Here is a 12,684-nt window from a genome sequence, read left to right as displayed (position 1 = left end):
CCTGGGACAGAACCACACATCAAAGCGACAAGAACCCAAAAGAAGAATCTGGGGGGACCCTCTTATATCCAGGGGGCCTCCTGCCTTCCCACCACAAAAAGAAAAAGTCCTTCAGACATCGGAACTGCTCCTGTGGCTGAGGGCCGTCATCTTTGGCTCTTTCCCTCTGACCTCTGCCACTTGCTCCCAAAGCCTGACTCTCCCCTTGTGGGAGCAAGGGCTGGAGACGGAAGAACAGGGAGGTCCTGCGGTGTAGACCGTTTCTCACTCTGCGAGCACCCATCCTTCCTGGCCCAGGCCTGCTTCTCCCATCACGGCCCCCTGGGCTGTCCAGACGGGAGGCCCTGGCATCAGGAGCAAGGGACCGGCCTCGGAGGCTGCCTCCAGGCCTCCCTCTCCGGGTCTCACAGCGGGGTGTGTGCACCTTGTCTGACGGCTCCCGGCGAGGCCGGCTCTGGGTGAAGCCCAGTCCTGGTGGGAGAGGTTCCTCTCCCTGCACGGATGCCCTCGGCTGCCTGGCTTGACCTCCTGCACGATGAGCCAGGGACCCGGGCGCGCAGCCTGGCCTCCTCGCCTCGCGCGCTGTGTCTTTGGAAGCTCCGGGCAGGCTCTTCTCCTCACGGTCACACTGCTCTCTGGACCCCAAGACTGTCCTCTGGCCTTTCTCGGGTTGGCAGGTGGGCTGAGAAACCGAGTTACCATTCAAGCTCTGCAAACTGATGGAGATGCAGACGGCCCCCACCTGTGGCCGCTGGCGGAGCCGAGGCAAGAGCGGTGCAGTCCGCCCAGCACTGCTGGAGGACCCACCCGGCCTCGTGCGAAGAAGGGATGCTCAGGGCACCTGCGTGCTCACCAAGCAGGAGCGTAGCACGACCATCCAGGCACTGGCTCTCCTGAATGTCCACGAGTCAACCTTCCGCCCCCGCGCACCTGGCACCGCCCACGGGTCTCAGGTCCTCCACGCGCTCTGTCGTCCCCGCGGCATCTCACCCACGGCAGCTGGGTGGTGGCGCCTTTCAGAAGACAGGAAGGCAGGTGGGAGGAGGTGGTGCCTGTGATGACGGCGGCCTCTGCTCTGGGAAGGCGCCTCTGGCCTGCGTGTCCGAGCTTGATGCCACCAGGATCTCTGAGCCCAGGGGTAGTAGCCTGGGTAAGGACCCACGGGCGCCAGGCTGCCATTGGCTACAACCACCGCTTTGGGTAAAGGTCTGTGTTTCATCAGTGCCTGTTGGGATTGAGGGCAGAACACCTGGGCCTGATTTTTCTCGGCCATCTCTGCTGAGTTCCTGGTTGACCCTCGCCCCTCACCCTGATGGTCGGAGGTCTGATGGGACAGGAGGCGGACGCTGGGCTCATCCTCTGAGCTGCCACCACACGATACTCTTGAGAAGATAAAGCACCAACCACCCTAGGACCTCAAGTCTGAGTGTAGGGTCGCTTGATGTGTCTGCAACAGCACCTCCCACCATGCAGTCTGAGAACCTGAGAACAACCATCCATCCCTCACATTCTGCCACCGGCAGCGATCCCTGCCTTCAACCTTTTGTTGCAGTGGGGCCAGTTCTTCACTTCCCGTTTTACTACATTTCTCCTGGCTCTCTCTGCCTGACAGCCGTGGCAGCTTCCAGAACGGACTGGTCCTCCTGAGGGGTAAGAACCCAGCTGGCACCTGATGGAGGGGTTCCAGGCAAGTGTACCCACAGGCAGCCTGCATATCTGATGAGAGATGGGCATTGGACCTGGAGCAGGTCCATGACTGAGCTCTCCAGTGAGGTGACAAGGGCCCAGGTGGAGTGGCTGGGGGCTTGGTTGAGTGAGTGGGGGAGGGGTGGGGGGTTGAAGCCTAGGGGAGGAGGGGCTCCTTCTTCCAGGAGTGGCACAAGTGGGGAAGGTGGGAGGTGGTGAGGTTGGCAGAAAGAAAAAGGAGGGGACTCAGTAGGAAATTAGGTGGCACGGCGGAGACAATCATAGGTCTGTGAGGTTCACCATGAGCATCAACACTCATGTTGCTGTGTAATATCCCTTGTGTGGATAGTCAGGCGTGTGTTTGTCTTTTCTGCTGTCAGTGGGCACTTGGTTGCTTCCAGTTGGTACCACATGCAGAGACTTGCCAGGAACACTCTCTTATACATGTGGGTGCACAGAGATGTGCTTTCAACGTGGTTTGTACATATTCTGTCGTACTGTTTTCTCAGGAGAGGTCGTACCTGTTTACACTCTTACTTGCAGTGGTCTTGAGCTCCCTTTTCTCCATGTCCGCCCCAACCACTGGGGTAGTCAGTCTCTTCCAGGTCAGTCATTCCTCTGGATGTATGGTTCTATCTCACAGTGATTTAAATTTGCCTTTCCCTGGTGACTGATGAAGCTGAGTCCTCTTTGCTAGACCTCTCACCGTTTAATGTAAGGTTCTCACTCAAGTCTTTTACTTTTTCAGTTGGTTGTCTGTCTTTTTCTTAAAAAACAAGACAAAAGCCATTCATATGAAAACTGGTAACTGCGTATCTTAAGGAGAACCTCATCTATTCTAGAACTTTCCCATCCAATAATACAGTGGCCAGTAATCGCATGTGGCTTTTGAAATGAGACTAGTCCATATTGGGGTGTGCCATGAATGTAAATACACACTGGAGTTCAGACTTAGTAGGAAAAAAATAATATGCTTTTAGTATATTGGGTTAAATAAAATATGTTATTAAAATTAACTTCAACTGTTCCTTTTATTAATGTGCCTGCTAGAAATTTAAATATACATATATGGCTTGTGTTCCTATTAGAACGTACTGTTTGACAAAGTTAGGAAAAGCTTCTCTGAGGAACTGGCCTGCCCAGATTTGTTCTGACTCTTGGGTGTTGTGGCTGCTAGCAGATTACTTCCTGATTGAAAAGGATTGGCAAAAAATACCCTAAAATGTTAACTAATAAAAATAAGTACTGGGTACAGTGTCTGCAAACACTTTGAATTTAAAAACCTATTGTCACTTCATCACAAATTGTATGGTTTTAAATATATTTTTCAGTGTTCAGCTTGATATTTTCTCATTTCAGAGAAACCCTGTGGTCTTCCAAGTGTGGAAAATGGAAGGATTGCCCAATATTACTATACTTTTGAAAGTTATTACTTTCCAATGAGCATAAACCAAAATCTGTCATTTTCCTGCTTGGCTGGTTATACAACTGAAACTGGGAAACAAGAGGCCCAGACCACGTGTACGGCAGCAGGATGGTCCCCAGAACCACGGTGCTTCAGTAAGTCAGTGGCGGGGTCAACATCACGTGATAACACGGAAATAAATGAGCTTGTAAAACTAGCATCCCCTAAAATATGGCAGGAGTCTAAACCTTTTGGTAGATAAGAACAAAATTGCTGGCCAACTGTCTTTTTTACAAAATGAAAGCATATACTGTAATTCTGTAAATCACGTCTTTCATTAAAATGTTATCTTCTTTATCTGTTTGTAATATTACCCTGTGAAGAGAATACTGATAGTTATTGAAATTGTTATTATCACATTGCAAGGAAGAGAGGCATCACTGCGTGAACACAACCTGAAGGGGCTAGTGCACCACAGCTGGCTGGGAGGGATTCTGGGAAAAGGTCTGGAGCTGCCAAAGAGGCAAGAGACCTCCAAGAAGCCTGTGTGTGAGCACAGGTCACAATCCACACCTCCTCTCCTGGGAGCCTGTGCAGCCCGCCACCGCCGGGTCCCAGGATCCAGGGACAACTTCCCCAGGAGAACGCACGGCGCGCCTCAGGCTGCTGCAACGTCACGCTGGCCTCTGCCACCACAGGCTCGCCCCACACTCCGTGTCCCTCCCACCCCCTGGCCTGAGTGAGCCAGAGGCCCCGAATCAGTGGCTTCTTTAACCCCATCCTGTCTGAGCGAACAAAAGACGCCCTCAGGCGACCTACACGCAGAGGCAGGGCCAAATCCAAAGCTGAACCCCAGGAGCTGTGCGAACAAATAAGAGAAAGGGAAATCTCTCCCAGCAGCCTCAGGAGCAGCGGATTAAATCTCCACAATCAACTTGATGTACCCTGCATCTGTGGAATACCTGAATAGACAACGAATCATCCCAAATTGAGGAGGTGGACTTTGGGAGCAATGATATGTATATATATTTTTTCCCTTTTTTCTCTTTTTCTGACTGGGTATGTTATGCTTCTGTGTGAGATGTTCTCTGTATAGTTTTGCTTTTACCATTTGTCCTAGGGTTCTGTCTGTCCTTTTTTTGTTTGTTTGTTTGTTTTTTAGTATAGCTTTTAGCACTTGTTACCATTGGTGGATTTGTTTTTTGCATTGGTTGCTCTCTTCTTTCTTTTTTTTTATTACTTTTAAGTAACTTTTTTAAATAATTATTTTTTATTTTAATAACTATTTATTTTATTTTATCTTCTTTCTCTCTCTCTCTCTCTCTCTCTCTCTCTCTCTCTCTCTCTCTTTCTTTCTTTCTTTTCTCCCTTTTATTCTGAGCTGTGTGGATGACAGGCTCTTGGTGCTCCAGCCAGGCATCAGGGCTGTGCCTCTGAGGTGGGAGAGCCAAGTTATGGACATTGGACCAACAGAGACCTCCTGGCCTCACATAATATCAATCGGTGAGAGCTCTCCCAGAGATCTCCATCTCAATGCTAAGACCCAGCTCCACTCAATGACCAGCAACCTACAGTGCGGGATACCCTATGCCAAACAGCTAGCAAGACAGGAACAGAACCCCACCCATTAGCAGAGAGGCTGCCTAAAAGCATAATAAGGTCACAGACACCCCAAACCACACCACCAGACGTGGACCTGCCCACCAGAAAGACAAGATCAAGCCTCACCCACTAGTACACAGGCACTAGTCCCCTCCACCAGGAAGGCTACACAACGCACTGAACCAACCTTACCCACTGGGGACAGACACGAAAAACAACAGGAACTATGAACCAGCAGCCTGCAAAAAGGAGACCCCGAACATAGTAAGTAAAGCAAAATGAGAGGACAGAGAAACACACAGCAGATGAAGGAGCAAGGTAAAAACCCAGCAGACCTAAAAAATTAAGAGGAAATAGGCTGTCTACCTGAAAGAGAATTCAGAATAATGATAGTAAAGATGAACAAAAATCTGGGAAATAGAATGGAGAAAATACAAGAAACGTTTAACAAGGACATAGAAGAACTAAGAGCAAACCAACAATGAGGAATAACACAGTAAATGAAATTAAAAATTCTCTAGAAGGAATCAATAGCAGAATAACTGAGGCAGAGGAACGGATAAGTGACCTGGAAGACAAAATAGCGGAACTAACTACTGCAGGGCAGAATAAAGAAAAAAGAATGAAAAGAACTGAGGACAGTCTCAGACACCTCTGGGACAACATTAAAGGCACCAACATTCTAATTATAGGGATCCCAAAAGAAGAAGAGAAAAGGAAAGGGACTGAGAAAATATTTGAAGAGACTATCGTTGAAAACTTCCTTAATATGGGAAAGGAAATAGTTAATCAAATCCAGGAAGCACAGAGAGTCCCATACAGGATAAATCCAAGGAGAACCATGGCAAGACACATATTAATCAAACTGTCAAAAATTAAATACAAAGAAAACATATTAAAAGCATCAAGGGAAAAACAACAAATAACATACAAGGGAATCCCCATATGGTTAACAGCTGATCGTTCAGCAAAAACTCTGTAAGCCAGAAGGGAGTGGCAGGATATATTTAAAGCGATGAAAGGGAAAAACCTACAACCAAGATTACTCTACCCAGCAAGATTCTCATTCAGAATTGACGGATAAATTAAAACATTTACAGACAAGCAAAAGCTAAGAGAATTCAGCACGACCAAAACAGCTTTACAACAAATGCTAAAGGAACTTCTCTAGGCAGGAAACACAAGAGAAGAAAAAGACCTACAATAACAAACCCCAAACAGTTAAGAAAATGGTAATAGGAATATACATATCGATAATTACCTTAAATGTAAATGGATTAAATGCTTCAAACAAAACATAGAGACTGGATGAATGGATACAAAAACAAGACCCATATATATGCTGTCTACAAGATGCCCACTTCTGACCTAGGGACACATACAGACTGAAAGTGAGGGGATAGAAGAAGATATTCCATGCAAATGGAAATCAAAAGAAAGCTGGAGTAGCAATTCTCATATCACAAAATATAGACTTTAAAACAAACACTATTACAAGAGAAAAGGAAGGACACTACATAATGATCAAGGGATCAATCAAAGAAGAGGATATAACAATTGTAAATATTTACGCACCCAACATAGGAGCACCTCAATATATAAGGCAAATACTAACAGCCGTAAAAAGGGAAATTGACAGTAACACAATCATAGTAGGGGACTTTAACACCCCACTTTCACCAATGGACAGATCATCCAAAATTAAAATAAATAAGGAAACACAAGCTTTAAATGATACATTAAACAAGATGGACTTAATTGACATTTATAGGACATTCCATCCAAAGACAACAGAATACACTTTCTTCTCAAGTGCTCATGGAACGTTTTCCAGGATAAATCGTATCTTGGGTCACAAATCAAGCCTTGGTAAATTTAAGAAAATTGAAGTCATATCAAGTATCTTTTCCGACCACAGTGTTATGAGATTAGATATCAATTACAGGAAAAAATCTGTAAAAAATACAAACACATGGAGGCTAAACAATACACTATTTAATAACCAAGAGATCACTGAAAATATCAGAGGAAATCAAAAATACCTAGAAACAAATGACAGTGAAAACACAATGGCCCAAAACCTGTGGGATGCAGCAAAAGCAGTTCTAATAGGGAAGTTTATAGCAATACAATCCTGCCTTAAGAAACAAGAAACATCTGAAATGTAAAACCTAACCTGACACCTAAAACAATTAGAGAAAGAAGAACAAAAAAAACCCAAAGTTAGCAGAAGGAAAGAAATCATAAAGATCAAATCAGAAATAAATGAAAAAGAAATGAAGGAAACAATAGCAAAGATCAATAAATTTAAAAGCTGGTTCTTTAAGAAGATAAACGAAATTGATAAACCATTAGGCAGACTCATCAAGAGAAAAAGGGAGAAGACTCAAATCAATAGAATTAGAAATGAAAAAGGAGAAGTAACAACTGACACTGCAGAAATACAAAGGATCTTGAGAGATTACTACAAGCAACTATATGCCAATAAAATGGATAACCTGGAATAAATAGACAAATTCTTAGAAATGCACAACCTTCCGAGACTGAACCATGAAGAAATAGAAACTATAAACAGACCAATCACAAGCAAAGAATTTGAAACTATGATTAAAAATCTTCCAACAAACAAAAGCCCAGGACCAGATGGCTTCACAGGAGAATTCTATCAAACATTTAGAGAAGAGCTAATACCTACCCTTCTCAAACTCTTCCAAAATATAGCAGAGGGTGGAAAATTCCCAAGCTCATTCCACGCGGCCACTATCACCCTGATACCAAAACCAGACAAAGATGTCACAAAGAAAACTACAGGCCAATATCACTGATGAACATAGATGCAAAAATCCTCAATAAAATACCAACAAACAGAATCCAGCAGCACACTAAAAGGGTCATACACCATGATCAAGGGGGGTTTATCCCAGGAATGCAAGGATTCTTCAACATACGCAAGCCAATCAACGTGATACACCATATTAACAAATTGAATGAGAAAAACCATATGATCATCTCCATAGACGCAGAGAAAGCTTTTGACAAAATCCAACACCCATTTATGATAAAAAACGCTCCAGAAAGTAGGCATAGAGGGAACTTACCTCAACATAATAAAGGCCATATATGACAAACCCACAGCCAACATCGTCCTTAATGGTGAAAAACTGAAACCATTTCCACTAAGATCAGAAATAAGACAAGGTTGCCCACCCTCACCACTATTATTCAACATACTTTTGTAGGTTTTAGCCACAGCAATCAGAGAAGAAAAAGAAATAAAAGGAATCCAAATCAGAAAAGAAGAAGTAAAGCTGTCACTGTTTGCAGATGACATGATACTATACATAGAGAATCCTAAAGATGCTACCAGAAAACTACTAGAGCTAATCAATCAATTTGGTAAAGTAGCAGGATAGAAAATGAATGCACAGAACTCTCTTGCATTCCTATACACTAAAGATGAAAAACCTGAAAGTGAAATTAATAAAACACTCCCATTACCATTGCAACAAAAAGAAAGAAATATCTAGGAATAAACCTACCTAAGGAGACAAAAGACCTGTATGCAGAAAATTATACGACACTGATGAAAGAAATTAATGATGATACAAATAGATGGAGAGATATACTATGTTCTTGGATTGGAAGAATCAACATTGTGAAAATGACTATACTACCCAAAGCAATCTACAGATTCAATGCAATCCCTATCAAACTACCACTGGCATTTTTCACAGAACTAGAACAAAATAATTCCACAATTTGTATGGAAACACAAAAGACCCCGAATAGCCAAAGCAGTCTTGAGAAAGAAAAACAGAGCTGGAGCAGTCAGGCTCCCTGACTTCAGACTATACTACAAAGCTACTGTAATCAAGACAGGATGGTACTGGCACAAAAACAGAAATATAGATCAGTGGAACAGGATGGAAAGCCCAGAGATAAACCCACGCACATATGGTCACCTTATCTTTGATAAAGGAGGCAAGAATATACAGTGGAGAAAAGACAGCCTCTTCAGTAAGTGGTGCTGGGAAAACTGGACAGCTACATGTAAAAGAATGAAATTACTACAGTCCCTAACACCATACACAAAAATAAACTCAAAATGGATTAAAGACCTAAATGTAAGGCCAGACACTATTAAACTCTTAGAGGAAAATATAGGCAGAACACTCTATGACATAAATCACAGGAAGATTCTTTTTGACCCACCTCCTAGAGAAATGGAAATAAAAACAAAAACAAATGGGACCTAATGAAACTTCAAAGCTTTTGCACAGCAAAGGAAACCATAAAAAAGACAAAAAGACAACCCTCCGAATGGGAGAAGATTTGCAAATGAAGCAACTGACAAAGGATTAATCTCCCAAAATTTACAAGCAACTCATGCAGCTCAATATCAAAAGAACAAACATCCCAATCCAAAAATGGGCAGAATAAATAAACAGACATTTCTCCAAAGAAGATATACAGACTGCCAACAATCACTTGAAAGGATGCTCAGCATCATTAATCATTAGAGAAATGCAAATCAAAACTATAATGAGATATCATCTCACACCAGTCAGAATGGCCATCATCAATAAATCTACAAACCATAAATGCTGGAGAGGGTGTGGAGAAAAGGGAACCCTCTTGCACTGTTGGTGGTAATGTAAATTGATACAGCCACTATGGAGAACAGTATGGAGGTTCCTTAAAAAACTACACATAGAACTACCATATGACCCAGCAATCCCACTACTGGGCATATACCCTGAAAAAACCACAATTCAAAAAGAGTCATGTACCACAATATTCATTGCAGCTCTATTTACAATAGCCAGGACATGGAAGCAACCTAATTGTCCATCAACAGACGAATGGATAAAGAAGATGTGGCACATATGTAAAATGGAATATTCCTCAGCCATAAAAAGAAATGAAACTGAGTTATTTGTAGTGAGGTGGATGGACCTAGAGTCTGTCATACAGAGTGAAGTAAGTCTGAAAGAGAAAAACAAATAACATATGCTAACACATATATATGGAATCTAAAAGAAAAAGAAAAAAGGTCATGAAGAACATAGGGGCAAGACGGGAATAAAGACGCAGACCTCCTAGAGAATGGACTTGAGGATACAGGGAGGGGGAAGGGTAAGCTGGGACAAAGTGAGAGAGTGGCATGGACACATATACACTACCAAATGTAAAATAGATAGCTAGTGGGAAGCAGCCGCATAGCACAGGGAGATCAACTCGTGCTTTGTGACCACCTAGAGGGGTGGGATAGGGAGGGTGGGAGGGAGGGAGACGCAAGAGGGAAGAGATTTGGGGATATATGTATATGTATAACTGATTCACTTTGTTATAAAGCAGAAAGTAATACACCATTGTAAAGCAATTATACTCCAATAAAGATGTTTAAAAAAAAAAAAGAATGAGGGGCTTTTACAGAGAGTTCTGCAGGAGACCGAAAAATGCTTGACATTGGCCTTAGGAAGCATATATAGGGTTGTTACTCTAGTATTTTATCATTTGAAAGACTCTCCTTTGTATGACAACTTTTTCTCACATAATATCCATTGAAAAATGTGTTTTTTTGTGTTCGAATTTGTGAAAAGGAAGTCTGATCGGCTCATCTCAGTATTTCATGTGAGGCTACACTAGAGTCAAACTATCGGCTGGCTTCCATGGAGTCAGGGTACCTCTCTTGATTGACACATTCCCCAAGCTCTGTTTTGCAGAGTAAGGCGCTTTGGTTGAGTCAGTTTCATTCAGAAGAAGTGGGTATGTTGCTTATGGTGGTCGATATGTCCAGTGAATATATCTATTTGGGATAATTATCCACTCCATGACTTGTGGACGGAGCATCAATTTAAGCATTGCACTTTTAGTATTAACATGGACCACAGATTAACTGTAGTAAATACATCTCACTCATAACTAGAGCATAAAAGTAAATTAAACATCTTAGATGAGGTGATGTGAGAGCAGTGAAGTAGGACCCAGAAAAGGATGTTGCAGGGTTAGCATTGCAGTGTCAGGATTGAGACACCCTCTGTGGCCAGACTGCCGCCTGTGAATACTGCTCCAACACTGAAAAGTGGCTTAAACATTCCGAGCTGGACTTTCTCACCTATAAAATGCGAATCATGATCTCATGCTTCGATGAGATCATCTTTATAAAGGGCTCGCCACACAGCAAGTACAATATATATTTAAATTAATATTAACCTTGGACAAGTCTCTTCGCCTTTCTGAATTGGTTTGTTATGAGGGTCCGTTAATGAGGCTTAAAAAATGATTAAACTCCATACAATGCTAAGGTAAATGTACTGTTCAACACATCACAGTCCCAAGTATTTAGTAAAAATTAGCTCTGTGAACTCCAAGGTTTTGAGTAGCACGTCTGTGACTCAGTCACAGTTTACATGGACTGACTCTGGAGTCTTACTGTGCAGGTAGGTGATCAGAGGCTTAAAAAATAAATGAACACAGTTTTCACATTAAATTGTCTGCATGATTCTTTAAGGATCCATAGAGTAGGTATATGTGCTTTAGTTACATCATGTTAAAAATTATCAAATGCAGTGGCCTCAAAAGTATTAGGAAGTAAACCCAAAAGAAATTCTTTCTATTTTCCATTAATGACAATTAGTTAGAGGAAGATCTCTGGATATATTTTCTAACGTAGATGAGGTAAGGGTGGGATGACTGTGAGAACCGAAGTTAGTACATCCAAGAATTTTATTGTCAAATTGAATCAACTTTTAAAGAAATTTGATGCAGAGCAAGCAGGATAGTTCCAAAATTAAATTAAATCAAGGAATTGTGGAGTGAACATTTTTCTTTCTCCTTAAAATTCCAAGAATAATATTAAACTTTTGCATTGTTAGTTTTACAGCTTAGTAAAGAACAAGCTTAATTTCATCAATTTAGAACAGAAATATTTTTTCCCCACAGAAAAATGCCCTAAGCCTGACCTGAGGAACGGTTACGTCTTTGACACAAAATTATTTTACAAAATTCAAGAGAACATGCGTTATCGTTGTGCATCAGGGTACAAAACGACAACAGGGCAGGATGAAGGAGTGGTTCAATGCCTCCCTGTTGGATGGTCTTCTCAGCCAACCTGTAGGAAGGAACATGGTATGTGTTTAAGAATTATCTCCTAAATCTGAAGGTAAGAGCTTATGAGTTCAATGCTTTCTTATATGGGTAGGCATTCTTGTTTAAATATAATTGTTATTTTATTATGTCTCTCGATGCAGGAAGTTATTATATTGTTTCCCTCTAATGCTGGGTGTTTCCTTAATCCAAGGATTCCCAACCTCTACCACACACCTACTCCAGCAGTTCCTATTTTTTATTAGTAAACAAAGAATTGGAGTGGAATAAAAGGAAAGACCCTTAATGAAACTTTCTGTCACAACATACATAAATTAGTATTTCCTTCATTAGAGAAGAGTTTGAAATAATGCACATTATTTTATACCTCAAACCAATATCAGATAAACTTAAAAATAACCCAATCAGGGACTTCCCTGGTGGCGCAGTGTTTGCGAATCCACCTGCCAATGCAGGGGACATGGGTTCGAGCCCTGGTCCGGGAAGATTCCACATGCTGCGGAGCAACTAAGCCTGTGCACCACAGCTACTGAGCCTGCGCTCTAGAGCCTGCAAGCCACAACTACTGAGCCCGCATGCCACAGCTACTGAAGCCCACGCTCCTAGAGCCTATGCTCTGCAGCAAGACAAGTCACCACAATGAGAAGCCTGTGCACAGCAACAAAGAGTAGCCCCAGCTCACCACAACTAGAGAAAGCCCACGTGCAGCAGCAAAGACCCAACGCAGCCAAAAATAAATAAATAATAAATTTATTTTAAAAATAACCCACTTATTTGAATATATATATATGTATATATATAGTTAGTGTGGTGTTATCTATTTAAATTATACAAATCCACAGATGGGACATCATCAAAAAATCGCTACTGCACAAGTTTTC

At 42.4% G+C, this 12,684-nt stretch overlaps 1 protein-coding gene across 1 annotated transcript in view; it reads left to right on the top strand.

Annotated features, from left to right (window-relative positions):
• Positions 1–12,684, top strand: part of LOC309957720 (coagulation factor XIII B chain-like) — a 38,710-nt gene that overhangs the window by 3,684 nt on the left and 22,342 nt on the right. The window contains exons 2-3 of the mRNA XM_082833101.1: positions 3,046–3,246; positions 11,639–11,824. Coding sequence (XP_082689227.1) covers positions 3,046–3,246; positions 11,639–11,824 — 387 coding nt within the window. The remainder of the gene's footprint in view (positions 1–3,045; positions 3,247–11,638; positions 11,825–12,684) is intronic.

Source organism: Leucopleurus acutus (genome assembly GCF_964270905.1).
Source record: "Leucopleurus acutus genome assembly, chromosome: 2".
NCBI classification, from domain to species: Eukaryota; Metazoa; Chordata; class Mammalia; order Artiodactyla; family Delphinidae; genus Leucopleurus; species Leucopleurus acutus.
This window is presented reverse-complemented; position numbering and strand designations above follow the sequence as displayed.